General features: G+C 58.6%; 1 protein-coding gene and 1 non-coding gene across 2 annotated transcripts in view; one reads left to right on the top strand and one right to left on the bottom strand.

Annotated features, from left to right (window-relative positions):
* RPTOR (regulatory associated protein of MTOR complex 1) overlaps window positions 1-27,855 on the bottom strand; it is a 207,455-nt gene that overhangs the window by 23,537 nt on the left and 156,063 nt on the right. The window contains exons 18-23 of the mRNA XM_058704930.1: window positions 27,673-27,813; window positions 27,187-27,345; window positions 18,570-18,688; window positions 12,407-12,510; window positions 11,784-11,967; window positions 9,969-10,079 (exon numbers count right to left, since the gene is read on the bottom strand). Coding sequence (XP_058560913.1) covers window positions 9,969-10,079; window positions 11,784-11,967; window positions 12,407-12,510; window positions 18,570-18,688; window positions 27,187-27,345; window positions 27,673-27,813 — 818 coding nt within the window. The remainder of the gene's footprint in view (window positions 1-9,968; window positions 10,080-11,783; window positions 11,968-12,406; window positions 12,511-18,569; window positions 18,689-27,186; window positions 27,346-27,672; window positions 27,814-27,855) is intronic.
* TRNAP-UGG (transfer RNA proline (anticodon UGG)) lies at window positions 12,726-12,810 on the top strand. The gene has a single exon. It is a non-coding gene; the product is annotated as a tRNA-Pro (tRNA).

Below are 27,855 nucleotides of genomic sequence, written 5' to 3' on the forward strand. Positions count from 1 at the left end.
TTGACCAGAAAGGGGCTTATGACAGCAACAGAGGGGCCCCGGTAGTGGGGGGGGGGCCTGTGCGGCCTGAGCTGACTGAGCACAGGGTGAAGCATCAGGAAACGGCCGGACTGTGGACCCGGTCAGCTTCAAACAGCTCCCAAGAACCCTGTACCCTCCCCACCGAGCCACGGTGTCAGAGACTGAGCTCAGGTCCCCCCGAAATACGTGTGTGCCCCACAAACCGCCCTGTTCTCTGTTCCTTGGGCAGGGGTCCTTCCTGCTTCGTGGCCCGTGTGTGCGTACTCGTGTGCCTGTGCACGGTCGGTTGTGTAAAACCAGCGTCCGCAAGAGGACTGCCCCCCGCCAAGAGGAAGCCGGGATTTAAGTTGGCTTTTGTAATAAACGTGGATTTCCTTAATCCTCACGTGCCATCAAATAAACTGGATTGGCCCTGGGTCCCCGCTTGAACACCCAGGGTCGAGTGCCAAAATACAGAACAGATTGATCACACAAGAGAAAACCCTACCTGGTCTCGGCTGAGCCGAGAAGCCGGGCCTACCTTAACCTGCCCGTGGTCAGCGCGGTAACACCACACGGTACCAGACAGCCCACGCTCGGATGTAAAGATCGTTTTCTCTGCTGGGGAAAGCACGGGGGGGAGAGCAGGGACGGTGGCCACAGGCGCGTTCTTAGGCGCCAGCATGGCTAAGAAACAGCACGCGTCTACATGGACAGGAGCCCAGACCACGGCACATTTCACGTGTCCACGTTGGATGCTCCGTGTTCTGATTACAAAACAGAAACACCCACCCACCCTCCCCGGCCTCACTGCTGGAGCCCGCGGGTCCCTGCTGCGAGCTGTTTCCTTGCTCTGCTCCTTCTTTTTTTCTGAAGAATCACAACCCCACACCGAACAAGACAGCAACAGCCACAACAGACATCCACACGTGGAGGCGACAAGAAGAAACGGTGTCAGCTGCCTCCACAGAACGTTTGTTTAGAGGTTTGGAAATAACCCGGGGGGTAGACGGGGTAGATCACGGGTTGGTAACAGTTGGTTTCACTTCGTGACGACCCAGAGCTTGTTCCAAAAGACACGGCAAGTGGTCAGTAACGCCAACCAGAAAAACACTGAAAGCGTGGGCGGGGCGAGGATATCGCCCTTTGATGGAATCCGGTTTCCGTGGGAACACATCACAGGAAGAGTGAGAGGCGCTCCGAGCAGGAGGGCAGGACGGGCACTGGGTTCCTGGACGCACGTGCCCCAGGGCCCAGGTGCCCCCTTGCGCAGGCAGGGACCGGGCCCAGGGACGGACCTGGGGCTGCAAAGGACACAAGACGGCGGCTGCAAGGACAGGAAGGAAGGCGCGTGGACGTGCGGGGCCCCTGGCAGGCCCGTCGATGGAGGTGCCCCTCCCCGCCCAGGTGTGCTCATCCAAGGAGACGGTCAGAGCTGGGCCGCACACGGCTCTGCGAACGCCGCTGGCATCCACCTGGGGACGGTCTGCCCAGAGCCACCAGGACGAGCCAGCAGGATGGAGAGCCACAGGTGCGGGGCGGGTACGGGGCAGTGCTGTGCGACTGCGGCCGTGACCCCTCGGTCCCAGCACCCATTCCCGCCCTTCAGCCTCCCGGAGACGCGGGGGCTGGGGCCTCAGGCCTGGCCTGTCCCCGGGGCAACCAAGGGCGAGGGTCAGAGGGTCCCCCAAAGGCAAAAGGGGAGACGGGCCTTGGGGAAGGCCCGTTAACTCTGTGCCAAGTGCTCAGACCCCGAGCTCCGTTTCCACCCAGAAACGAGGCCCGTTCTGACGACACAACCGAGTGCCTCTGGGCCACACTCGCTGTGACTTTTCCTGTTGTGTGAGAAGCCACCCCTCCCCCCTTCCCCCGCCACAAACGAGGACGTCACCCTGGCGGAGAGAGGTGGCGGATGCCGGCAGCAGGTGCGCTAGTGACGGCCGCTCCTGACCTGGCCGGGCGGCTCTGTGCTCGCGCCCTGTGGCCCTGACGGGAGAAGCTCTGAGGGGAGGGGGGGAGGGGAGGGGAGGGGAGGGGAGGGTGTCCTGCGTGTACGGAGGCCCAGACACGGGCACCTCCGCCCCGCGACCACGGGTCCTGCGAAGCATCGGGTTGACGGAGGCGGGGTCCCCCTCCAGGACGCTCCCCCTCTCGGGGGCTTGGTCACAAGCCCACCGCCTGGTGGGGAACGGACCTGGCCCTGCCCCGTGCCCCTGTGCGGTCGGCCTCCCCCGGCCCCAGGCCCAGCCCCACCCACTTCCTGCGTGTCTGGCTTCCCTCGCTGAGCGAGCCGCACCTGACTCCTCGTGTCGTGTGCATGTCGGTTTATCGGGGCGACTTTTTTCAGGGGACCGGTATTCGTCCCGGCACCGTTTCTCCACCGGGTGAAACGTCTGGGTTCCGTCCGGTTTCCGGCGATCGTGAATAAAGCCGCCGTAAACACGCACATGTAGCTTTTGTCGCTTGTCCCGGTGAACGTCCAGCAGGGTTGCCGGGATGCACGGTCAGCATAGGCTCAGTCGCACACGTTTCCAGGGCGCCTGGCACCGCGAGGGGCGAGAGTCTGGGCTGCTCTGCTTCCTCTGCCAGTGCTCGGGACTGAGCGATCTAAAATGTCGGCCGTCGAACGGAAGCGAGCTGCTGCCTCCTGCGGCAGCTCACGGCCCCGGCGACCCCTGCCTCACCGTCTCACACCTTCCCAGGGCTCCTTTGCTGTGTGCACCCCTTTTCGGTAAAGGGTCTGTGCAAACCTTTTGCCCGTTAGTTCTAATGGTGTTGCGTCCTTCCACGTGGGATTTTGGGAGTTCTTTATGTACGTGGGATAAAAAGCTTTTATTAGGAGTTTTACGATATTTTTCTCCAGTCCGTGGCTTGTGTTTTCATGCCAACGGTGATACGCAAAAAGCAGTCAACATGACGAAACTCCATATACCATTTTCCTTCTGGGTTTCGTGACTTCTCAAAGAACCATCGCCCAACAGGCCAGAAGGGGCTTCTAGAAGTTTCGCGGCTGCGGGATTCACAGTAGGGCAAGAAGAGGCTCCTTGAGTTAGTTTCTGAATAAGGTGTGGGGCATGGAGTGACGTTCGTCTTGTGGGCAAATGGATGTCCAGCCGCTGTGGTTCCGCTTGCTGGAAAGACCATCCTCTGTCCACTGAAATGAGCTGTCCTGCAGCTTTGTGGGAAATCGGTGGCATGCACCGTGGCTCCGCCCTGGACCCCGTTCGGCCCCACTGGTCCCCCCCGCCCCCCATTCCACTCCCGCCCTCAGGGGGACTCTTGAAATCAGTGTGGGTCCTCCAACTTCGCCTTCTGCCTACATTTCTTCGGTTAAGTTTCTTTGCGTCGCCCCATAAATTTGAGAATCGGCTTGCTGATTAAAACAAAACCTGTTGGGATGTTGAATGAGATGGCATCGGCCCATACGCCAGGTTAGGGAGACCTGTCACCTGGCCCACGAGCACACCTTCAGTGGGTTAGGCCTTCTAAAATTTCTTTCATCGTGTTTTGTATTTTTCAGCAGTTGAGTCCTGCTTATATTAAAAAAATATATAGCTAATTTAATTACAGCTCATGTTTTGGGGGTTAAGTGGCTTAATTCCAATTTCCAGTGGTTAGTATAGAAATACAATCAGTTTTTTCAACGTTTTTTTTTTTTAATTTATTTTTGGGACAGAGAGAGACAGAGCATGAACGGGGGAGGGGCAGAGAGAGAGGGAGACACAGAATCGGAAACAGGCTCCAGGCTCCGAGCCATCAGCCCAGAGCCTGACGCGGGGCTCGAACTCCCGGACCGCGAGATCGTGACCTGGCTGAAGTCGGACGCTTAACCGACTGCGCCACCCAGGCGCCCCAGAAATACAATCAGTTTTTGTGTAACGTTGGGTATTCAGCGATCTTATCTCACCTGTTCTGGCAACATCATGCGGGTTGTTTAGGATTTTCTACGTACACAATGATTCTGTGTGAACAGTTTTATCTCACTTTCTACCTTTGCTTGCCTTCCTGGACACCCAGGGCCTCTGGTAGGTTGTTGAAAAGGAGCCGGGAGATCAGACACCCTTACCTTGGTCCTGGTTTTAGAGACAAGACATCCAGTCTCTCCCTGGTGAGAAAGGGAGCCGCGGGTTTTGTAGGTGCCCTGCATGAGGGTGAGGAAGTTAACTTCTGGTCCTGGTTTGTGGAGAGTTTTATGACGATTATTTGCTGAATTCTGTCAAATCCTTTTTCTGCAGCTATTGGGATGAACAGGTAGCTTTTCTTGAGTCGACTGATCCATTCAATCACATTCAATTTCATGATTAATTAAAACTGTGGATTCAACTTTGCGTTCTTGAGATGTAATCCACTCGGTCAGTTGCCCACTTGGCGTGTTGCCCCTTTTAAAGTTTGCCATGTTGGATCTGTTAATGTTACGTTGAAGGTTTTGAGGCCATGTTCATGGAGGACACTGGTTTCTGGTTTTTTACTGTTGTGAAGTCTTTGGTTTTGGGATCAGAGTGATGCCGCCTTCCTAAAACGAACTGGGAAGTGTTCACCCCTTTTGTTTCCTGTAACAGACTGCGGAGGACTGGTATTATTCTGGCAGAATTTTCCAGTGAAACTCTGCTGGTTCTGGAGCTATCTTCTCTTTGTTGGACAGTTTTAGCTTCAAACTCATTTCCCTTAACAGATGTGGGACTATCTGGGTTCTCTACTTCGTATGGGGTGAGTTTTGGTAGTTCGTGTCTTTCAAGGAATGTGTGCATTTCCTCCAAGTTGTTGGGTCTGTGGGTGTAAAGTCTTGATGTCGGAGGTACCTCCGGACTCTCTCATTCGAAACCGGTCTGCACGTCTCTCCTTAAGTCAGTGCCACGCTGTCTCCATCCCTTCAATCATGCAGCAAGGTTTGCAATTGGGGAGCGCGAGTTGTTTTTTTTTGTTTGCCCTGGACAGCATCTTTAGTGCTATTCTGGGTCTCTTGCATTTCCATCTGAAGTTTAGTCTCGGCTTATCAGTTTCCACACACAAAAAAGGCAACTGGGATTCTCACCGGCATCACGTGGACTCTGGGTCTCTTTGGGGCCCTGCCGTATTAAGTCCTGTGACCCGTGAACACATGATATCTTCCCGTTTACGCAGGCCTTCGTTAATCTTTCAACACTGTTTAGTTTAAAGAACGTTTTAGAGAGACCACAGCTGACAATCCACAATCCCTCGGCCCCCGATGGTTTACAATTCAGCAGTGATTTACAAGGCACAAGGGCGCTGGCACCAGGCCAGCACGTCAGAAGACGGGCAGAGGGGCAGAAGCGGTCCCCCGGTGGCAGCGAGCGGGAGCACGCAGTCCTCCCGGCGTGGCCACGTGGAAACGTGGAGTGCTGGTTGAGCCTCCCTGCTGCCCACACACTTCCATCACAAAGCAAACGCTCCTCCCATCCTAGTGTTCCTGGAGGGGAATCAACGCGTCTGTTTGTTTTCCAGCTGAACGTTCCACAAAGAGCCAAGGCATACGTCTTAGGAACGGGACACAGTACGGCACCGCCTGACCTCCTGACGTAGTTAAATCTCACAGCAAACTAAACCGTGGGCAATAATCTGACGGTGTGACCGAGTCTGGTTCTTGGGCTATGTCGGCCTGGAGGTTTATGTACAAGAAAGGAAAAAGCAGAAGCCATTCTTTGTGGAACGTTTGGAGACATGAGAAAACGTCCAACGTTTATAACTGCGTAAGTGAAAAAGCAGGAAACACAGCTGTACCCGTGGAGTAGGTACAATGGCAGTGCGTGTGGGGTGGGCGGGGAGAGAATTCTGGGTGGTTTCACTTTTATTTTACTTTTTCATTTTCTGAGTTAAAACAATAGCTTAGCGCACTTTAAACAACAGCTCCGTCGACGTGCAGGTTTAACGCAGTGCAGAGCGCGTTCTGTGACCAGCCCAGAGACGCTTGCACCCCATCCTGCGCGTGGGTCAGTGCCGCACCTGTGCCCTCCGCCCCGAGTAAACCTTCTCTTAGCTCTGGCCAACGTTCATGGTGCACGTGATGCCTTAAAACAATCTGATTGATTCTTTCCAGGCTCTTTTTGTAAATAAACACTACAGTTTAATCTGTTCTAAGTTACCATGCTGATAATTGGGTTTTCTACAAAGTTCACAATCTACAAGTGCACACTGGAGGAAGGACAGTCCCTCTCCCCGATTTCAACCCCACCCTCTAGGAGTGACACTAGTGACGGCATGAACAGCCTGACGCGTAACCTGAGGGCTCCCCCCCCCCCCCCCCCCCGGCCCCCGAGCACACACCTGGACAGCACGGCACTTGTGCAAGCACGTGGGACCATGGGATTATGTGGGCCGTGCCATCAAGGATATCCACGCGTGTCCTCGGGCAGACGGGGCTCACTCCCTGTGGGGGCCGCGAAGGGCTCTATCGCGTGGATGCATCATTAACTCACACTCCCCCTAATTACGAATATGTTTTTGGCTTTCAACTTTACGTGTTCAGAAATAACATAACGGGCAGCTCTGGACACGTATCATCACAAACGCACACGCACAGCGGTGGTTTTAGGGTCTATTTCTCAGAGCGGGATCGTCGGTTTCTAGGGTGTAGCCCCTTCCCATTTTGATAAACTATTGCCGAACTGCTCTAGACCAAGCCCGCATTTCACCACCAACAGTGGCTCAGACTTTCTTCTTCCCCGTGCTCTGGAAAGCCTACTTCCGGGAAAATCACTCTCAACTTTGTGAACCAGAAAGAAAAAACCGTATTGCTTTTGTAACTAGAACAGATTTCGATATATCTTTTGTTTTTTTTAAGCACCTGACGGACTGTTTTTAACATTCTTTCTGAAGCAGATGTGAGCTCTGTAAACCAGCACGGGCAAGAGAGGGGGCTGTGAGAGCTCCGGAATACAGTTCTCTTTGGCCACACAGACCTGTAAAAAGCCAGGCTGTAAAGCGACAAAAAGCCAGCAAATCTGTCCTCACAGCCACGTTGTGGGGAAGCGGGTCCCCCGGGCACGGGCTGCACTGTGGTCGTGCACCGTGATGCTGGGGTCAGTTCACTTATCCGGTGAGTATCTCAGTTTCTTATCCTGACCTTTGAGGAGGGTTAGGGCTCTGACCTTTCTGGGGTATGATCTCAGCTTTGAGCTATTCTTAGTTTATGTGTGAAGCAGCCGAATAAAAAAAGTTCCTAACACGTTTTATTGCACACGCGTCATTAGATGACGAATTAAATGAATAAAAGAACACCTTCGTGAATAGAAGCTGGAGAAAAGTAGGAAAACAATTGTTAAAAAATTACAACGAGATAAAACACATTCTCTTCTTAAGTCTAGAAAGGGTCTCTAATTAACGTAAGAGAAAAATCAGTCACATCCTCCCTCTCCCTGACGTCTCAGCTGCCATCAGGAGCCACGGGCAAAACCCATCACTGCAGGGACGAGACGCCCGGAGCCCGTCATTCAGGCTACAGCCTGTGGGAGCTTGTCAGAGGGAGACGGTGCTTGTTATTCAACGGTTTCCTGGCTGCCCCCCCCCCCCCCCCCCTCCGTGGGCTCAGCGCGGAGAGCAAGAGTGACACCTCGGAGGACCCTCCTTCCCCAGCCCACTGCAGCGTCGGTGCTCTGGGTGCGGACGCATCAGGCCGGCCGCTGGGCCCGCAGCCTCTGCCTCCCCCTGCTGGCAGCACGCCACACCCTTCCAGGTGCACAGAGAGAAGGACACGAGGGCGGGGCGGGGGGGGGGTGTCTGCCGCTGCTGCACGGGAAAAGGGGAGGGTGCTGGCTTTGGGGGTGCACGTGGTCACACAGGATAAAACCCCAGGCCTGGGCTCAGGAAGCTGCCTAAGTACCTGTGCCAAGGACAGGAAACCGGACCCTGGGAGGACCGAGCTCGTCTAAGAGAAAGGAGCCTGGGGCGCCTGTGTCCCTTTTTCCTGCCGGCAACGTGGACGGCCGAACAGGCAGTTCTCAGACATTAAAAAAAAGCCACTCGCTGGGGCATCTGGGTGGCTCAGTCGGTTAAGTGTCTGAGTCTTCATCTCAGCTTAGGTCACAATCTCACAGTTTGTGGTTCAAACCCCACTTTGGGCTTTGTGTTGACAGTGGAGGCTGCTTGGGATTCTCTCTTTCCCTCTCTCTCTGCTCCTCCCCTGTGCGCGCACACACGCACTCTCTCAGAATAAACTTTAAAAAAAAAGAAAAGAAAAGCCGTTCATCACCACACCAAGCAACTGCCATTTCAGCAAGAGGCAGCCCACCCAGGGCTCCAACCTGCTTGACGTGCTTGCCTTGAGTGGGAGACTTTCCAGGAGACTGGACTTCTGCTGATACTGAGCAAAGCCCCGTGTCACCTCTAAGCTATCAAAGGATAGATAGTTCGCCACCCACAGCAGCAGCCCCCGTGTCCTGGGGCAAATTCCAGCACTGGCTCACTGGCTCCTTTCTCCACGAGGGGCCCAGCGGCGGGAAGGCGCTCGCAGGCCGGCTGAGGGCCGCGCACTGGAGCCCCGAGGGTGAGCACGGGCCTCAGCAGCCCCTTGCGTTTGCTGCTTTCATACTTCTTTCCTGACTGTAAAGACGCTTGTGCTTAGTGTGGAAAGAGCAGGGGACAGACAGAAATGGATAAAACAAACTGGGGCCTCACCGCCACGTCGCCCGAGACCCGCTGTCGGGCCGGCTGTTTCAGGCTGTTTTCTGTGCACAGATGTCCGTGTGGTGTTGCCAATGAGGACCACCGTGTAGCCCACCGTGTAGCCTGTTTATGTCCTTTTTGTTCCTTTTTAAAAGTTTTAGCATGAGCACTTAAGATATTGATTTTAAAGCTCAATTTCTTAGTAACGATAAACGTTGTATCAAATATTCCATAATTGCTAAGCCCTTAGGCCTATGTTGGGCGTTCGGGTGGATCCCAAGTTTTGCCAACGTAAATACAGGATCATCCGTGACTCCGATCATTTCCCTGAGTTGATATCGTAGTAAATGAATTAATTACCAGGTCGAAGGGAATGGCTGCTCAAGGCTTCTGAGGCTTACTGCCAAACTGCTTTCTGGGAGTCGGGTTCAGTTGAAAAACGAAGAGAGATCTCTCTCCTTTCAGCAAAGGGGCTCAATAAACTACAACTTTGTCATCTGCCTCGGGTACGGACAATGACTCCTTTGTGCTTTTGCTGACAAAAGTCAGTATCGTCATGGGGAAAAGGGAGAGCAGGAAAAGTTGTAATACAGGGTCCAACCACTCATGGAAATTACCTCGATGTGGAGCCTGACGTACAATTAAGAATAAGCTGTGATTTTCAATGGTCTGTATGAGGGAAGAAGGTTTCCTAAGAATGTGCTTCACGGGAAAGTCTACGCACAAGGCCCTGTGGCGTTCCCGGGGAAAGAGGCCCGGGAGAAAGTGTCGCCTGTCCCATGCTGTCCCCTGGACGTGTGGCTCGAATCTGCAGTGACCGGACGCATCTCCCGCAACCAGCCAGAACGCACTAGAATTAGACCCGTGGGCAGGTCTCCAAAAGAGCCTGCTTCTTGGTGCGGCCACCCAGAGCCCAGGCCTCAGACAGTCCTCCGGAGGACGGCCTCAGAAGGCCACTGAGTGGGACAAAGCGGTGCAGAGGGCCTGGTAGCTCGGAGGGGAGGCGGGTCTGGCTTCTTTTGACAAGACGGGAAGGTGAGTGACGTCTGTTCCTTTCACTGCTTCAACCGTTCACACCGGCTACTGTGACGGCAGTATGGGGTCGCCCTTGAGCAGCCGCAAACGTGATGGGACAGGAGCCCCAAGGGGTCAGTGGCTGGGTTGGCAGGAGCCCCGGTGGGTGACCAGTTGGGGTCCGCCGTCGGCTCGGAGCAGAGGGCTCAGACGGCCCAGGCCAGAGGCCGGGGTTCTCGGGGAAGGAAGAAGGGGCAGGAGGAAGCCGAGGGCAGGGCTCTGCTCGAGGACACCGACGGGAGGCCCACTTTGCACCCGGGGGATGTGCACACTACCTTCATGACGGGCTGGGCAAAGTACCGGGCACTCCAGTCGCAGAAGCCCGTCTGCGTCGTGGCTGAGACGAAGCTTCTGTGTCCAGCAGCATCATCTGCATCGTCTGTGGTCTTCAGGGCGTTTGGGGACAAAGGGGGGGAGGAAATAGAAGGAACAGTTAGTCATATACCCGACACGTCTCTTTGCAGGCTTGAGAGGATTCAGAAGGAGACAGAAGGCAGCGGTCTGGCTGCTGAGAACGTTCTTCTGCTGGCCTCACCCTGCGTCCTGGTGGCAGGGACCCTGAATGTGGGGCCAGGGCCCAGGGAACCTGTATTAGGGAGGCGACTGAATCTGCACTCAGGGGACTGTGTTTCCCCCCCGGGGCTGGCCATGGTGGCTCGGCCGCAGAGTCTGTCGCTCTCACACAGGCCAGCGCTGTGAGGTCAGCAATCCCCCAGGGCCTCTGCGGCAGGGGCTGCCGGAGACCTGGTACCCGACTGTGCCAAGCGGCTCTGGGTGGGGAGCGAGACCAGTTGGGACATGTGGGTATTGAGACATAAACCACTTGATGCTGTCCCCCTGGACCACACGTTTGTTTCCCACGGCAAGGTCTATGGCGGCCAACGTGGTCAGAGTAGGGCTCGCGTCACCGCACAAGGCTGGGCACGGGGGAGCAGGACTGAAGGCATCCCCCAGAGTGGAGTCCCTCTCGAGGCTCGCCGGGTGGAAAGTCCCACAGCTGGGGCACAGTGATAGGGTCTCCTCTTCTGCCTGCTGTAGGAACCTGTGCCACTCTGCTGGATCGGGGCCCTGGCTTGCGGCCCCGAAGACAGAGAGTGTCCTCTGCGCCCAGATGCTGCTGTCTGGCCGGCCCACGTCAGGGTCCAGCCAGGAGGATGAACCTCGCCCTGGGTGTTTGAGGGGAAAGACAACACACGTCACCCAGCAGGCAGCTGTGAACTTCTTAAGACCACTGCTTACAGAGCCGGGTCACGTGACATCCATGGCAGCCCACCCCCTTAGTGCATCCTGAACGGCCCCTCCAGACTGCGTCCTTGACCGACAGAGCGGCAAACAGTCTGGGCAAGACAGCCAAGGCCCCAGCTTATGTGTTCACATCACCCAGGCTGACAAAGACGCCAATCCCTCCTGCGCCTGAAATTTCTTTTTCAGCTTAAAGGCAGAGACCGTGGCTCCTTATGTGGCAAATGAAACGTTCGTGGAAAATGCAAACAATCCACTGAGAACAGGTGCTTGTACGTGGCAGCTGCCACAGCCAGCGGAGGAAAACGCTACTCACCCAAGAAGGGAGAAAGCAAATTAGCTCTGGGCGCTTATGTGGCCACATGGGAGGTGCCAGAACAGTGAGCCCGTGAGGAAGGTGCCAGGACAGTGAGGCCACGTGGAAGGTGCCAGGACAGTGAGGCCACGTGGAAGGTGGCAGGACAGTGAGGCCAGGACAGTGAGGCCACGTGGAAGGTGCCAGCACAGTGAGGCCAGGACAGTGAGGCCACGTGGAAGGTGCCAGCACAGTGAGGCCATGTGGAAGGTGCCAGAACAGTGAGGCCACGTGGAAGGTGGCAGGACAGTGAGGCTACGTGGAAGGTGGCAGGACAGTGAGGCCACGTGGAAGGTGCCAGCACAGTGAGGCCACGTGGAAGGTGCCAGGATAGTGAGCCATGGCAAGGGGCCACAGGAGCGAGGGCCCCGTGACACCGCAAGGTGGTGCTGGTACAAACCGTGCAGCACAGCTGGGGGCGGAGGGCAGGGTGGGGCCCGCGTCCCGGGCTGCAGGGTCTCCGCTCGCACCGAGGGCGCACAGTCGAGCGTACCTGGTCTGGGCCCTTGTCGAACATCTTCCGCGTGCGGGGGAACTGCTGGGAGTGGGGCGTGTACTGCACCCCCGCGGGGCCAGGGGCGCCGGGGCGGCCCGCGGGCAGGTCTCGGCCGACTGGCTGCTTGGCCACGTCGTTGGTCAGGCTGGAGCTGCTGGCACTGGACGTCGGGGGGGAGCCCCTGCCGTTGGGGGAGGAAGGAACGTTGCACGTTACCCAAAGACAAAGCCCCTTGTCCTCACCCGCCCGCCCGGGCACTGCCAACCGACCCGGGTCGGGAGCCCACACATCGCCACCCGCCCGGCACACGCACGTGCCTCCAGAACCAGCCGCCACGGCTGCAGCGACGGCCCTTGGGGCCCCGCCCGCAGGCTCTGGGAGCGGTGCCCCCGGAAAGCGAGGGCGGCCCCGGCGGGCACGTCGGCTCGCCGCCTCCCACCTGCGGATGCTGACATGTGAGGGGCTCTCCCTGCCCGCAACTGGCCAGCAGGAGGCAGACCCCGGCTGGTCAAACTCAGAGAGGCTGCACAAGTCAGGCTCCCGGGCGGTTCCTGCTGTGGCACCTCGTGCAGAGGAAGGCGGTGCAGAAGGGACCCGCATGACAGACACGGGCTGCTTACCCCGCCTGGTGGATGTGGATGCCCTTGTTGGTGGGGCTGGCGGGCGCCGACTGGGTGAGTGAGGACGTGGTGAGGATACGCTGGGGCCGGGCGTTCACTGTGGCCTGAAAGAGCAAAGCGGCAAGTGGTGTGGACGGCCTGCTGCTGGTGACCTCCGCGGCCGTGAGACAGCAGCCCAGGGCGGTGGCTGCTTTCGATGGCTTCAAGATCGCGCAAAGGGCCTCCTGGCCCAGGAAATCAAGCACGCGTGGGGGACGGCCCAGGTGGAGCCCCTCCCCAGTGTCCCCCCGCAGATAAAACCATGTTCGTTTGTTGGGGCGCCTGGGTGGCTCAGTCGGTTGAGCGTCCGACTTGGGCTCAGGTCACGATCTCGTGGTTCGTGGGTTCGAGCCCCGCGTCGGGCTCCGTGCTGACGGCTCAGCGCTTAGAGCCTGCTTCGGATTCTGGGTCTCCCTCTCTCTGACCCTCCCCCGTTCATGCTCTGTCTTTGTCTCAAAAATAAACAAACGTTAAAAACAAAAAACAAAAACATGCTCGTTTGCTTTCTGAGAAGTCATCTGCTGGGGTCCAGCGGGGCCCCAGGGTCGGCCCTGCCTGAAGCGCAGCCACGAGACTATGCCAGCGTTAACGCTAGGCTCCAGCCCCCCACAGCCCGCCCTCGCCTCTGCTCTGTGGCACTTTGTGGATGGAAACAAGACAGGCTGCTGTCAACATCCTTCCACAGACGTGCGCACATCTGACGTTTCACCACAGACAATTCATGCCCGCTTGAGACGACTGTTGAGGAGGGAGATAGTTTCGATATTTTGAAGTGGGGCTTTGTGTCGATGGGGAAACCGGACGGCTGCTGGGGGTGCATGTGACGGGGAGGCAGGAGGCAGACGGGGCTGTCCCCGCCCATCGGACGCAAGCCCACCGTCCGCCAAGTGCTTCCTTGGATGTTCTGCTCTGGGGGCACGGGGCGGCTGGGCAGGCCCTGCCAGCTCTGGACACCCCCAGGAGAGGGCTCCAGGGCAGATGCTGCTGCCCCGGTGGCACTCGGGACAGGAGGCAGTTAAAGCAGCCGTCTGGGCTCCCCTGAGTGCAGCTGGTGCCAGACTGGGTCTCGAAGTTGGCCGCCACCCAGGGAAACAGAACCTCGACCTCCGTGGGGGACGTTCCGGGGCAGCCGGGCTCAGGGGACCCTCAGGTGTTCTGACCCCTCCCTCAGCAGTCAGGACGCTGTACTTCCTACGTGCAGCCAACAGGCAGAGAATTGCAGAAAACTAAACCACCAAAAAACTGTTCATTTACAGAATATCGATGCTTCCCTGATAATTTACCACTTTGAAACAAGAATAACAAGAAAACTGAACTGTAATCAATCTTTACAAAACATTATGAAAAACATTTCTTTAATTATGTAAAGTATATTGTTTGTGAACTTGCTTTTGCTTCCTATTTAAATGACCTGGCCAGCTCCCTGTGCCTCCATCAAAACCCGAGAGCCAAGCGCCCCCCAAGCGTAAGCCGGCGTGGTCTGGAGAGAGTACAGGATCTGAGCTGAGAGGCTACAAACTTCCACAAGTCTCCTCAAAACGTCCAGAGATGGGGGAGGTGACAGGAAAGACAGAACACTTTTGTGGCTGAAATTCAGACTTCGGCAGAACCCACCCCCTTTCCCACATGTCCCCCAAGACCCTCCCACCCTGCCTCTCCCGTGCTCGCTGCCCACCGCCCCTCAGGGAGGCTCCGCAGACCGGGCTCTGTTCCCTCTGCTGGGCCCGGGTGGCCGGGGTGAGGTATCTGCAGCCCCTCGCCCACACCCTTCACACCCGCGGCTGCCACACGGCTCTCTTTCCAAGTCCCTTTTAGAAATCCTGAGGAGTGGGCACGCCGGCAGCTTTCACACTGGCGATCACAAGGCTTCAGGCTTCGAGGAAGCTTTCTAGAGCCCAACGGCTCCCATCTGTTCGACAAGCGTTGCCTCGGCCTTGGTCTCACACTCGGTGCGAGCCTGCAGGGGTGAGTGTGAGCAGAGGCGGGCGAGTGGACCCCGCCTGTCCGCAGACTTGGGGTGGGGACACGGGGCAGGGGGTGGGGCAGGGTGGCGAGCCCGGGGCCAGAGGGGCTCCTTCCCTCGCTGGTCCTGGCAGCCATTTCACAGACAACACACGGCCAGAGAAGGTCAGCAGAGAGGCAGCAGCGCTTTCGAGGCTCTGAACTGAGGACTGGGCCCAGCTGTGAGCCCCCTGCCTACCCCGCGCCTGTGCCCGTCCTCGCCGACAGGATTCTATGTTGCTCTCTGCTCGGGGACGCGGCCCTTGAAGCCACTCCCTGGACAGGTGGCGGGGCCCAGACGAGCAAGGGCAGCAGGGAAGGGGGATGGTCACGGCTACGGGTAAAGCTCTGGGAGCCCGGCCTACTTTACTTTGTTATAAGCCGAATTCTCCCCTCAGGCGTATTCTCTTGGCCCGATGCAAACACAGACGTGGTTCGCGGGGACACATTTGCTCCCTGCCCTGTGCAGCTAACAGGGGCGTCTGGAGCAGGAGCCTGGATGGCAGCGACCCATTCCCGCCCCCCCCCCCCCCCGCCCCCCCATCTCCAGCTCCTGGGAACTTCTCTTCAGTCTCTGGTTCTTTGCCTGGAACACGTCACTTTGCGAGGGCGCGGGAAGTCGGATCCAGTGCGGAGAAAAGTACCCTAGAGCAGCACGGGAGATGTGGATGCTGGATTTCCCACGGATCAGAGTCAGGGTCTGGGACTCCAGCCCAGGCGTTCTGCTGCTCTTTCCCGGGCGAGTGCATGACTGCAGGGATTGTACTGTTAACCGCATGTCGAGAATCTGGATTCCCAGGACTGTCCCGAGGTGACTGTCCTGGGGCTAAGTATGATGCAGAGCCTGCTGGCTGCTGGGCCACTGAGAAGACACCTATCAAGGCACAGGATTCTGTTGATCTAAGAGAAAAGTTGTCTGTAAACTGCACGTCCTAGACAGACAACATGAATTGCTGTTCTGGAGCGCTGAGTCCTGGGTACTGCTCATTTGCCACAGCGACGGGGACAGCGAGGCACTGCCCCGTGGCTGCCGATGGCCGTCAGGGAAGCCGCGGTCCTTGGCCCCCCAGGAAGCGAAGCCAGCACGGCCGAGGCCGGGGGGTCTCACCTGCCCCCTTTCCAGGGTCTGTGCATTTTGGAGCAGCGGCAACAGAGAGTAGTGAGGACAGGGAGGAAGGAAGGAGACGTAAATATTTCCACTTTGCTTCTCAGGGTTACTGTGTTTACTCGCCACAGCAGGGCCCACAGGGAGCCCAACTCTGCAGACCAACTAGGGCACGGGTAGTGGGCTGAAGGCTGGTGGCGTTTGACCAGGGCCCACGGGCCCGGAGAGGCACCCTCTACCTGCTGGCAGGGTGTTCACGAGGGCCCAGAGCACAGGCCCAGCGGCCACCCCAGAGCCACGGAGTCTGATCTCCAAGGGGACCAGCTCTCCTGGGGCCGTTTCTGCATCTGGCCCGGCAGGGCCTGTGACTCTCAGGAGGGAGCGGCGTCTACTTCTGTAAGCTACGCAACTCTGGGTGATGGCGCCGTCACCTCTGGGTCTGCGGGGAGGTGAGAACGGACAGGCGCGTGACAAGTTGCAAACTATACACGGACATGCCTCTCGGTCATTAACAGTTCGCCAGGACTGCCCCGATTTCCGACAATTCTGGGAGGCCCTCCTGCTGGAGGCGGCGGCAGGCAGTGAGGCAGGGGAGGCCCCGGAGGGGGGCACACAGCACTGGCACACAGGCTCCTCTGTGTGGTGGTGGTGGGTGGGGGGCGGGCAGCGGAGGGTCCTCCCGGGAGGACCCCGCCTCTGGGAGAAGAAGGCCCTTTCGACCCGAGTGAGAAGAAATGAAAATGCTTCCGTGGGCATCCACAGAGCCCACAGAGAGGTGCTGCGCTGTGGGCTCACTGCACCCTCGCTGGGTGAACGCGGGTTTGGGGCGAGCGCGGCAGCTCCCTGGGCTCTAAGTGAGGTGCTAACTGGGAGGAGAGGGTCCCTGAATGGGGATAGGGCTTTAAAAGACACCGACGTTATCAGCGCGGAGCCAGGATTTAATCAGTTTCCGTGGAACTTTTTTGAATTTGGTTTTTGGGGATCTCAACCTTCATTTTGTTTCTTGGTCACTTAGGCCTTTGGTTTATAAGGAAAGCGTTTGGCCTCGAACCTCACACGCTGGCTTGTGATCTCCATCGCACCTGGCTGCACGCGGCCCCCCGCAGACGTGGTGGCGGCCAACACTTGGGCTCCTTGGGTGTCGGGATGCTGGGGGACCATTTCTAGGTGAGTTTACGTGAGTACAGGTTTTCTCATAAATATTAAAAGTAGTGATGATCACTGCACGCGACCCTGACATTTGAACACCTGTCGCGTGAAATTTCCTTCTAAGTGTTGTCCCCAAAGCACAGATGGCAGGAGTGGCCGCCTGGGAGGCTGTCGGGGCCATCGTGGTTCCTGAGGTCATCATGCTGTTCTTTGTATTTCTCTCTGTGGTTTGAAATTTTCCATAATAAAAACTATAAGCAAAACGCAAACCCCAAGCCTGTGTGGACAGGGGATATAAATACTTGAAATTAGGCCACAGTTCTTGAGCTATGTGAGTTCCTGAGCTGGCAGCAATTTCTATATTTGAATACGGAATTCTACGGGGTATTCCAGAGTAATAAGGCTGTTTTGACTCTGATGAATAAAAATTTGGTGTCACAGTTAAATATCAAAAATAGGTCCATTTCTCTGTGAACTGAAATGTAATCCCCTTGTTAGTTGCTAGAGTAGAAAGTAAGACGTTTTTAAAATTAAATTGAGGGCAAGAAAATATTTCTTTAATGTTTATGCTTCCAAAGCTTTCAGTGGCAAATGTTTACTCTTGAAAACACACACACACACACCTGTATACATTTACACACAGACACACACATACAAGACACACACAGACACACTCTCACTCACACAGGCTGTGTTGCACCAGTACAAGGCTTCAGGAAGTATGGACTCTAGAGGAACCCACTCCAATCTCTGCCCTCTGGGTGTGCCCACCGTGTGCACACTGGGATGTGTGTGTGTCTGTCGAGATCAGCACGACAGGCAGAAAGCCACAAGCCACTTCTAAGGCTCTGTTAGGGACCGCTGTTCTAAAGCCTCGAGAGGCTGTTTCGGTTGTTGTAACCTGCTGGTGTGGCTTTGCCGGGTAGGAGCGATCGCACACACGATGTTTAATTACCTCAAGTGGGCTGAAGAGGCACTTCCAGCTCGCAGCCACGCACCTTACACGTAACCCGAAAGGACACGGAGACACGGATTCCGTGCTTTACGCACGCGTGAGACGTTCCTCAGAGGAACGTCTCTGACCATCTGAGCTCAGGTCTACTGTGATGAGTTTATAGTTGTGAAATTTCAAGATTAGGTACTGACACATTTTTAAACAATTCAGGTTGATTTTCGATAAAGTTAAATACATAAAAGCCACTACAAAATAAACTTACATAGAATACTGGTTTCATCATGACCAAAATAACCAAGGGGGCGGGGAGTGACTAGAGCACCTGATGACCGTGCTGGCCCTGGCTGTGCTGGCCATGGCCGGGAGACCGGCCTACACCTCAGAGACAAAACAAGGCCTCGAGACACCTCTGTGCGTCACAAGCTTTCAGGCAAAGGTAATGACCTCAGCTTCTGTCTTAAGAAACTGGAATCTGAAGAGCAAGTTAGACTCAGGGTAAGCAGAAGGAAGAGGGTAACGAGGAAGACGAGAGCTGTCAATAAAATGGAAAATAAAAAGCAACAGACAAATAAGGACAAAACCAGAAGCTGGTCCCGTGAGGTTTCCTTCAGCCCGAGTGGTCGTGAGTGTGACCACGGGTACTGGGAATGAAAGGGGACATCACTACAGACCACACAGACGTGGACAGGATCATGAGGGTAACGAATGGGAGCCCGTACCTAACTTCCAGGCACCCTGACACAGCTGAGTGGAAGCAGGGCAGTGCCCTGACTGAAGCTGCACACAAACAGAGGTCGGGTACACCGTGAGGCGCTTGTCCAAAGTCTCTCTAACCACCTGGGGTTCCCTGCATGAATATCCGTAATGGGTGACCAGGAACTCGGGAGCTTTGCTGGGAACGCCGTCACACGTACCTTGTAGGCAATGCTGTTGAGCACCTTCATGGCCAAGTCGGAAACGTCTGGATAGGGATCCGCAGCCAGATGCAGTAACACTCTCCAAATCTGAGTGTAAACACTGTTAAAGGAGACTCCTAGGAAAGAGAAAGGGGATGTTTTAGCAACGGATAGCTGTCGCCGGTGTGCTTGGCCGGCTCCTGGAGACCTAGCTGCTGCCAGGAACGGGTGCTTTCCAGAGCTGGGGCTACGGAGCCTCATTTTTGTCATCTGGTTAGGGGCCCAGACACTCAGGGGTCCCAGCTGGTAACTAGGCTTGATGGCACGATTTCATCTTCTGAGGCTGGATATTCCTAGCAGGAAAAGTGAGTTAGGAAAGGCTGGCCTTCCTTGAAGCCCTGGCTGACTGGACAGCACTATCTAGCTCCCGAGGACCGTTCAATCTCACACCTGGGTTTCTAGGGAGCCATCACGGTCTACGTGAGCTGCGCGTGTTGGATGGGAGTGCCCTGGGCTGTGACACACTGACTCTCTTGTCTACACACCACACGTGGCACCGTCCCGAGTTCCCAGGAAATCACAAAGGGTGTGTGTGACGTGACCTGAGCCCTCCAGGTCCTCCCCGGGCAGCCACCACATTTGCTGGGTGTGTTCCACACTTCAGGTCCCGTCTGCATGTCTGGACGCCATGGTGGATGAGGCAGGATGTTGACGCGGACGGGGTGCGTCACAGACACGAAGGAAAGGGAAGTCACGGAGGGCCTGACCCAGGAGTCCGCCCAGTCCTACTTGACCCTCACAGCCTCAGCCACAGGCACCATCCCTGGGCATTACAGAGGGGCAGTGAGGCTGAACGCCCAGAGGATGGAGGATTCAAACGCACGCCCGTCGGACGTTCGGGCCAATGCCGCGTCCACCACACTGTGCTGCCGTGGCAGCTCCAGTAACGGGCAGACGATTCCTTCTGTCAGGGGTGGGGCTGGGAGGTGAGCCCGGAAGCCTCTATGGAAGAGGCACGCAGCGGGCTTTGGAGGGGGGGCAGGACTGCTCTCCTGGCAAAAGCCTCGCTGGCGGGAAGTTGGCGGAGCAAACGACGGACCGTCACCGAGGTGATGGGAACACAGGGAGCATTTGCGGAAGTGGCGAGACAGAGACCTGCGTCGCAAACCAGAGAGGACAGTGGGGCGGCTTGGAGACCGAGGGGGGCAGGGCGGGCGGGCCGGGTGCAGACCCCTGGGGGGAGAGACCATGGAACCCGGTCAGCAGCAGGCAGGGAAGGGGAGAGGCAGCCTTCCGAGAGGAGGCGGGTGAGCCAAGGCCGGGAGGGGGGGCGCGGGCGTGGATGCCGCACCCTCGCTCGGTGCTGGGGCGGACCTGGGGGCTGGGCACGGCACCGGTCCTGCTCCCGCGGATACGCCGAGACCCCAGGTCATCTGCCCGGCCAGCTCCGGGTGCAGCCCCTCCCGCACCGGTGAGGGACTTCAAATCTCACGGATGCTGCCAGAGGACGGTGTGTTCCTCCATCACGGAATGGGCTGCACCCAGGCATTCAAGTTTTTCTTTTAATGTTTATCTGTTTTTGAGAGAGAGCGAGCTAGAGAGTGAGCGAGTGCACGAGCAGGGGAGGGGCAGAGAGAGAGGGAGATACAGAATCCGAAGCAGGCTCCAGGCCCTGAGCTGTCAGCATGGAGCCCGACGCTGGGCTCGAACCCACTGGCCGCGAGATCGTGACCCGAGCTGAAATCAAGAGTCAGAGGCTTAGCCCCCCCAGGCGCCCCTGCACCCAACCATTCAGATCAAAGGCTGATGGATGATGCGGAGGGCCACACGGCACAACCCACGGCCTGGCATCTGGAGGCAGAGGCGGCTCTTCCTCCCACCCGCAGTCGTGGGGACAGTGACCCAGTGGGGACTGGGGTTCCGTACAGATCTGGACTTGGGTCCGTGAGATGTCAGCTGAACACGCTCTCGCTTGGAGGGGAGCTTGCGTCAGGGCGAGGCACGCAGATGCACACGGAGATGTGTGCGGTTTCCCTGCGCGTTTAATTCAGAGACGGAAGCAGAGCAAACACCTTCGGCCCTCAGGGTCCACAGCCATGGGACCGCCGTCCAGGCTGACGGCCAGGGTCTCTGGGGACATTTCCTAAAACCTACTTCCTGTGGTGGCAGAGTACCCACCAGCAGGAGCGACGCCCAGTGCTACACGTGCACCGTTTCCACAAAGGCGGGGAAGGCGGTGGGAGGCGTGGCTCCATAGGTGCCCACGCCAGGGTCACGGCTGCGCCACGCCAGCACCACTAAAGGCGGGGCGAGCCACGCACAGAGGGAACGTGGAATTCAGAAGCTGTTACTTGCAGAAGATTTTGACTCTGACATAACCCCATTTGTGATTCGGTAGAGAGTAAAAAAGTTCTAATTTTCGCCAGGGTGTTTGGCCACAGTGAACGGGTCACTGTTTGCCAGTAAAAACCTTGACCCTGGGACAGAGAGGTGCTACGTTCGCTCACCTCCTCCCTGGGTTTGGCCACCACGCGATCTGACACACGGACCGCCCCGTCGTCAAACCTGCCGCCAGCCACACGGAAGGCTGTGAGGGCCCCGCAGAGGTGGAGCCCCCGCGGGAGCCCGGACACCCAGGATGCCCCAGCAGACCCTCCGGGGCCCGGGAGGCTTCCGGGCTGTTAACTGCTCAGAAAGGGCGCTGTGTCTGGCCCTCACCCAACTCCTTCCTCACAAGCTCTGAAACCTATTTTCATGTCTAGACTAAAAGTAATAAAGGATCATAACTAATGGCTTTAGATTTATTTTTCAGGGCAACGGCCACAACTTTCTGAATGGTGTAAGAGGTAGGAAAATTTGCTCGGAGCTCCTGGCCGGCTCTGGATCCCAGAAGTCCCTGGAGAGCAGCCCAGGGTGAAGCCGGGTCTCAGGGTCGCTCACTCTGACGCCCTAAGAGCTCACCTGGACTGTCCAGCAACCGGCGCCCAAGACCCGGGGCCTCTGCACTTGCCCCTTTGTGCCGCGCCCCTCCCCCGGTCACTGCCCGCCCCCCCCCCCCCCCCCCCCCCGCAGGTGACGGAGCCCCTTGAGGAGCCCCTGGCTCGCTCCCTCCTCGGCCTGCCCTGCGGGAGGCGTGAGCAGTCCAGGCCCCGAAGAGGCCACCGCATCTGCATAATCCTGTCAGCGATGTTCCTCAGGGTCCCTACACGACACACTTAATGATGGCCTTTAATCAAGGATCTTGGCCATAAAATCATAACTGATGCGGTGGCATTGGAAAAACAACGCCGTTCGCTTTCTCACCGCCGTTTCCCGGTGGTAAGAAATCAAACTAATGGGCTGTAAAGCCTTCACCGGGATCGTGTGAGGTTCCTCTGGCAGCAACCCCGCTCCTCCTTCCTCCTTTCTCCTTCTCGCAGTCCCTCTGATCCTCCTGCTCAGAGCTCGAGGCTGTGGGGTCTCCCGGGCCGCTGGGGGCTTGCAAAGGCCTCCCGTCAGGACTCCTTGAGGCCGTGGGGAGACCAGGGGAGAGGGGAAGATGCCACTTCCGGGGCCGGTGACGGTGCCGCAGGGGACAAGTTGCTGTGCGCCTGGGGGGAAGGCAGCTCTGCTCCAGGGGCCTCCTCCTCCGGTGGTGCGGGCAGTGCCCGTGTCTGCGCCCCGTCCCTCGGCTCCCCTCTGTTCCCCGAGGGCAGTGGCCCTGACCCCCGGGGGCTGGTGCTCAGCTCAGCAGCGTGACTGACTGAAGTGGCTGTTGTGGGTGAGGCCCAGGGACAGGGACAGAGACCTGGGGGGTCTCTGTGTGTCGCGGGGGGCCCCTGATGTCTGCACACGCACCAGGCGTCTCTCCCGACCTTCCCACTCCCACCTCCGGGCGCTTGGATGGGGTGGGGCTCAGGGCGGGAGGGGGACGGAGGGCAGGCCCGGCCGCCAGTGGCACACGTGAGCAGGAGACAGCAGCTTTGTTGAAACTGAGTGATGAAGGTGGCGAGTTCCCTCCTGGTGGGTCAGGGAACCCCCCCGCCCCACGGGATGCAGAATGTCGGTGGCAGGGAGGGCCAGGCACTGCCGGGTCGGAGGGGCCACGCAGAAATGGCCAGGGAAGGTTGTCCGGGCCTCGCTCAGGGGCCAGCATCCAGCCTGGGGAGGGGGGACGGTGGTGGGCGAGGTGAGACGGGCTGACGACGAAGGTGGGGGTGTCCGCGGGAGGAGGGCCCTGAGTAGGGAGCTGACAGCACGTGCTTGTTGAGTGAAGGCTTCTGAGTGAAGCTGTCGTTGGACAAGCCCGGCTGGCGGTCTGTGACGTGCTGGCAAGGTCTGAGGGGGGTCCCGGCACGCGGGGAGACAGGCCTGGGGGCAGGGGGGCCGATGGGGGACCCGCGCGGGAGGCAGGCCAGATGGCTGGCGAGCCAGAGACACGTGGGCTTCCAGAGGTGAGGGGATACGGGGACTGGCTCCCGGTGCAGCCCGACACCCTTCGGGCTGGCCCAGTTCAGGTGCGGGAGGCCCAGGCAGAGTCAGCTCCTCCCAGTGGGGGGCAGCAGACACGAGGCACAGCAGGCGAGACCACCAGGCAGGGTGAGGGGTAGGAGGGGACCCAGAGGGGCTGGCGTTGTGGGACAGGTGGGAATGAAGGGACGTCCCACGTTGCCATGGTTTTGAAAACCTCTTCTGCAATATTCAGGGAGAGGCCAGAGACTGCAGTCCCTTGGCTGAAATGCGAGAAGAAACTGGCTTTAGGCGGGCGAGAGCCGCAAGCAGTGGGACTCTGGCTGACGCGTCCCGAGTGCGCGGTGGGCGGGGCGCTATCTCATGGAATATTCACGAGCCGGCTCCCTCAACTCCAGCCCGCTTAGAACTTCTCAGTCAAGTTTCCAAAGACGTGAACGATGCACAGATAACACTCGGCTTTCTGCAGGAGTCCGACTTTGTGAGCGGGCAGGTAGGGGTGACGAGACTGCCGGCTCCCGGGAGACAGACGGGGGGTAGGGCGGAGGCGGGAGGTGTGGCCTCTGGTGAAATGCCGGTCTTCGCCCCTCACGCTGCCGAGGCCCACGCGGAGGACAAGATGATGCTCCTCCTCAGGGCCCAGCGCCGCGTCCGGGCAGGAGCCCGGCCTGGGGCACGTCCAGGCGCGTCTCAGACACGCAGCACGAAGCCTGCGCTCGCCCAGGGAAGCGGCCACAACCCCGCGGCCTGAACCCGCCGGGGCCTCCACCGGCACACGCGGTTTTCGAGACCCTGCCCAGGGGGACCTGCCGTGGACGACGGAGACTCTCTGACAAAAGGTCTCAAAGGTCCCCTGGCGACTCAGGACTTCAGTCCGTCAGGCTTCACTTCCACCAGGCTCAGGAGCCAGGTGTGGCGGCTTCAAACGTTTCTCCTCCTGGTGGCCGGCCACTCGTGTGAGCTCACGCCCTCAGAACACGGGCGGGGCCGCACAGCGCGACCACGGGACCCGGACGCAGTCGGGACGAGACCCCGAGGAAGGCACCAGGGGGCGGGCACAAGGAGACCAGTCGGGAGGGCTCTACGGGAGCCAGCGCAGGGCCGGGGGGGCGCTGGCCCGGGTGGCGAGGCTGCGTGGGGGGGGGGGGGGGGACGGGGGCACACGGTCTGCAGGCGCCCAGGGCTGGGGTGCAGGGGTGAGGGGCAAAGAGGAGTCACAGGGGCGCCTGGATCTACCCCGGTGCCCTCGACTGAGGCGGACGGCGGTGGGGATGGCCGGAGTGGAGACCAGCTTCCACGTCCGCGGTGTTTCTACGGTTACTTCCTCCAGGGCTGTGCTCCCGAAGCCCCAAACGCCGTCCACACTTAGAAAACCCTGTTGAATGAAGGAACCTCCACATCCTGGGAAGGAGCGGGAGACCTCGCCGTTCACCTCACAGGACGTCGGGGGACACCGCGGGGGCAGGAAGGGCGCGCCCTCCGGGCTAATGATGGCCTGGCCGGTTCAGCTGGCTGCTTGTTTTCGTGAGGCTTGCCAACTAAAAATACTTTCCATACATTTTAAGCAGTTGGAAAAGAAATCGAAAAAAACAATAATGCTTTGCGATGTGACTATTTTCTGAAATTTGAATTTCAGTTGGTAAATTTTTTAAAAATAAAAAAATGTTAATTAATTTTCTTTTTTGACAGAGAAACCGCACACGTGTGTGGGAGGGGCAGCTGGAGAGAGAAGGAGAATCCCAAGCAGGCTCCACACTCAGCACAGAGCCCACACTCAGCACAGGCCGGATCCCACGGCCCTGGGATCGCGACCTGAGTCACAATCGGGAGTCAGACACCCAACAGACTGAGCCACCCAGGCGCCCCCGCAAGTGGTTTTATCAGAACGTGGCCGGGCTCGCTTGTCCACGTGACACCTCAGGCTACTTCTGTGCCACCTGCCATGCTGGAGGTGGACCCTCTCTGGTCCGGGGCAGAGAACATCTGCCGGCCCCTGACCCTGGCGGCGGGGGGCGGTGCGCGGCGGCCGGGCCCCCCGCACCCCCGGCTGGTGGGTCAGGGGCGCTTATAGGAGCCGCGCGGGCTCCCGGAGAAGAGGCAGTGACGGAAACACAGCGCCGCGTGGGTCCGTTCCTCTCAGCTTTCCCTGTTACCTCGTGTTCTTTCACCGTAGGTTTACACAGAAACACTCGCTTAGATTCACTCGCTTAGACCCAGGTTTTAAAGGACTCCCGTGGGGCCAGACCGGGAACTTAGTCACTACGTACAACGTTAATTCTACTGAAGGCCACGATCTGGTCCACGACAAACACCCTGCGAGGGACACTCAGAACACGTCTTGCTGGTGAGTTACCAGAACCTGTGTTCATGCCGAGCGCCAACCCCGCGCCTTCTGGGCACAACCCAGACGCACACAGCTGCGATGTTGTTTCCGTTGAGATGGACCGCTTAAGCCGGTTATTTCTGAGCCCCGTTCTTGGTGGTGGGTGGGTGTGTTCGGCAAATAGATCCCTTTCTGGCTCCTGTCGACCTGGGGGGTGCAGTGGCCACGTCTGGGCCTCTACGGGAAGCCACGTGGACCCGACCCGACTTTTGTTCTAGCAGAGGAGCGGACTCGTGTGGTCAACACAGGAACCACGGCCCTGCCCCTTTCGGATCATGGCAGAAAGTCAGAAATGCCACGGTCATCACGCGACGCGGACAGTGCAAGTGCGAGGCGTGGCACTGGACTCGCCACGGAAATAAGCCGACGACTCAGAACCAACCGCCGACGAGAGCAGTCCCGGCCCCACGTGAGTGGCCGGCGAGGGGCAGACAGGAAATCACAGAAGCACATGCTGATGCCAGAAAGCAGGAAACCCGGCAAGTGCACGGGCTATTTCTATCCTCAGCTCCAGAAACCAAAACAAACTGGGTAAAGCTCAAGAGAAGAGAGCGGAATAAAGATACGAAGTTACCGGAACAAAACAGTAAGATACAATAACGAAAAAAAGCAACAAAGCCCAAATTGGGACTTGAAAACACTGAAGAAATTAACAAACGTCTTGTAGGGTTTTCCGTGATCAACCCTACAAGCAAAAGCAAACGAGCAGCAGTGGGAGTAAAAGGGGACGCTCCCGCGGAGACAGCAGGGGCTACGACGTCATGAGAGCACTCTGCAGACGTTCACGGAGAGTCGAGAACGCGTGCCTGAAACGGACATCTCAGGAAAACACGACGCGCGAAGGTAACAAGTGAAGGAACAGCGCGAATGCTCGTGCTGCGGTCGGAGACCGGGACGCGGAGTAGCGCCCGCCTCTGACGGAGGAGGCGTAATTCAGCCGCCGTGGACTGACGAAAGGGGCAGGAGGAGAGCGGCGCGCACAGGGGGCAGAAAGCAGCGGGCAGGAGCCACCCGGCGAGGATGCGAGCCACAGGACACGGGTCACACGTGATGTGGAGCCCGTACGAGGCGCCGTGAGCGCTTTGGGGGTTTGCGGACAGTCAAAGAGCCAGGACACGGGTGGACGGGCTCTGGGGCTGCAGCTCTGTCTGTGATTCCTTAAGTCGGGAGTGAAACGCGCGTGGTGGGGTGTTACGTTAATGTCCCCAAGTTTTTACGTGTAAAGCATTTCTCAACATGAAGTAAAGCTCCAGCCAAGGCCTGGGAAACCATCCTGGGCATCGCAGCAGGGGCGGGAGAGGCCCGCCAAGCAGGTGCGGCCCTTGCTGCCAGCGCCCCGAAGACTGACGGTCGCACAGGAGGACCGAGGCGGATGCCCACGACCCTGTGAGGAGGGAATACCTCCGTGTGTGTGGGGGGGGCGGGTGGGGCCGTCACTCTGCCTGGTAGAGGTGTGGCGGCCCCGGCTCTGCCGTGGCCGCGACAGACAAGACGTCTCCCAGGGCGAAATCAGCGAGGGGACGGCGAACCGGCCGTGGCGCTGGGTGTGGCGGCAGACGGAAGGTTCTGGCAGCCTCCCCACACAACGAGCCCAGAACGGCCCGTCGGCCAGCGTTAGAGCACAGCGAAGGTGACGGAAACTTCCGGCTGCCCGGCACACACTGCTCACCCCCGCGCCCCGGCTGACCCCTCTTCTCCGGCCGAGACGGTCCCGGCGTCCGCCATCTGGCGAGCACCGGGGGCGAGCCCTGGTGCCGCGGAGGTGGGTGGGGGCAGACAGGAGGGCCAAGGCGCCGCACTCACCGATGAGGGAGTTGAGGGCGGAGTAGGAGCTGACTCGGCGCATCTTGTCGATGGTCTCGAAGGACAGGATGTACTCCTCGTTCTCGGGGCTGCCCAGGGTACTGCTGGCGCTGCTGCTGGTGCTCAGGTTTCCGGGGGAGAAGGCCACCGAGCTGCCCGCTGGCCACGGAGGGCGGTGGGGGGGAGGGGGGGGGCGGTCAGCCGGGGCTCCCGGGACGTGCGCCGCCCACGCGGCCCCACCGGTCTCCTCCAGCCGCGCCCGCGCCCCCGGCGAGACCCGGGCTCCTGGCAGCCAGGGGCACGTGGGCCGCAGGGGCACCCGTGCCAGGCTGCCTGCGGGTGTGCGGGCCCCGCTGGCCAGCCAGCCGATGGCACAGCGGGCGCGGGCTCACGGCGGAGAGAGGGACGGGGCGCCTGCGCACGGGAGGTTTCAGAAAACCAAACCCACCCCCGCCGCGGCCCAGGGGCCCAATTCCGGCATCTTACACTCTTCTGTCAAGCTCAGGTTCTGCAGAGATTTGTTCAAGCTTCTGGCGGTGGTGACGGCGCGAATGTTTCCGTAGGAGCTCACGGAGCGGAGTCTGGGGGTGCACGGGCTGTCCCGCACTGGGGTCAGGCTCCCCCCCTCTGGGAGAAAGAAGGAGGAGGAGTCAGTGGTGGGCTTCAGGG

The sequence above is a fragment of the Neofelis nebulosa genome, chromosome 16 (assembly GCF_028018385.1).
Source record: "Neofelis nebulosa isolate mNeoNeb1 chromosome 16, mNeoNeb1.pri, whole genome shotgun sequence".
NCBI lineage: Eukaryota > Metazoa > Chordata > Mammalia > Carnivora > Felidae > Neofelis > Neofelis nebulosa.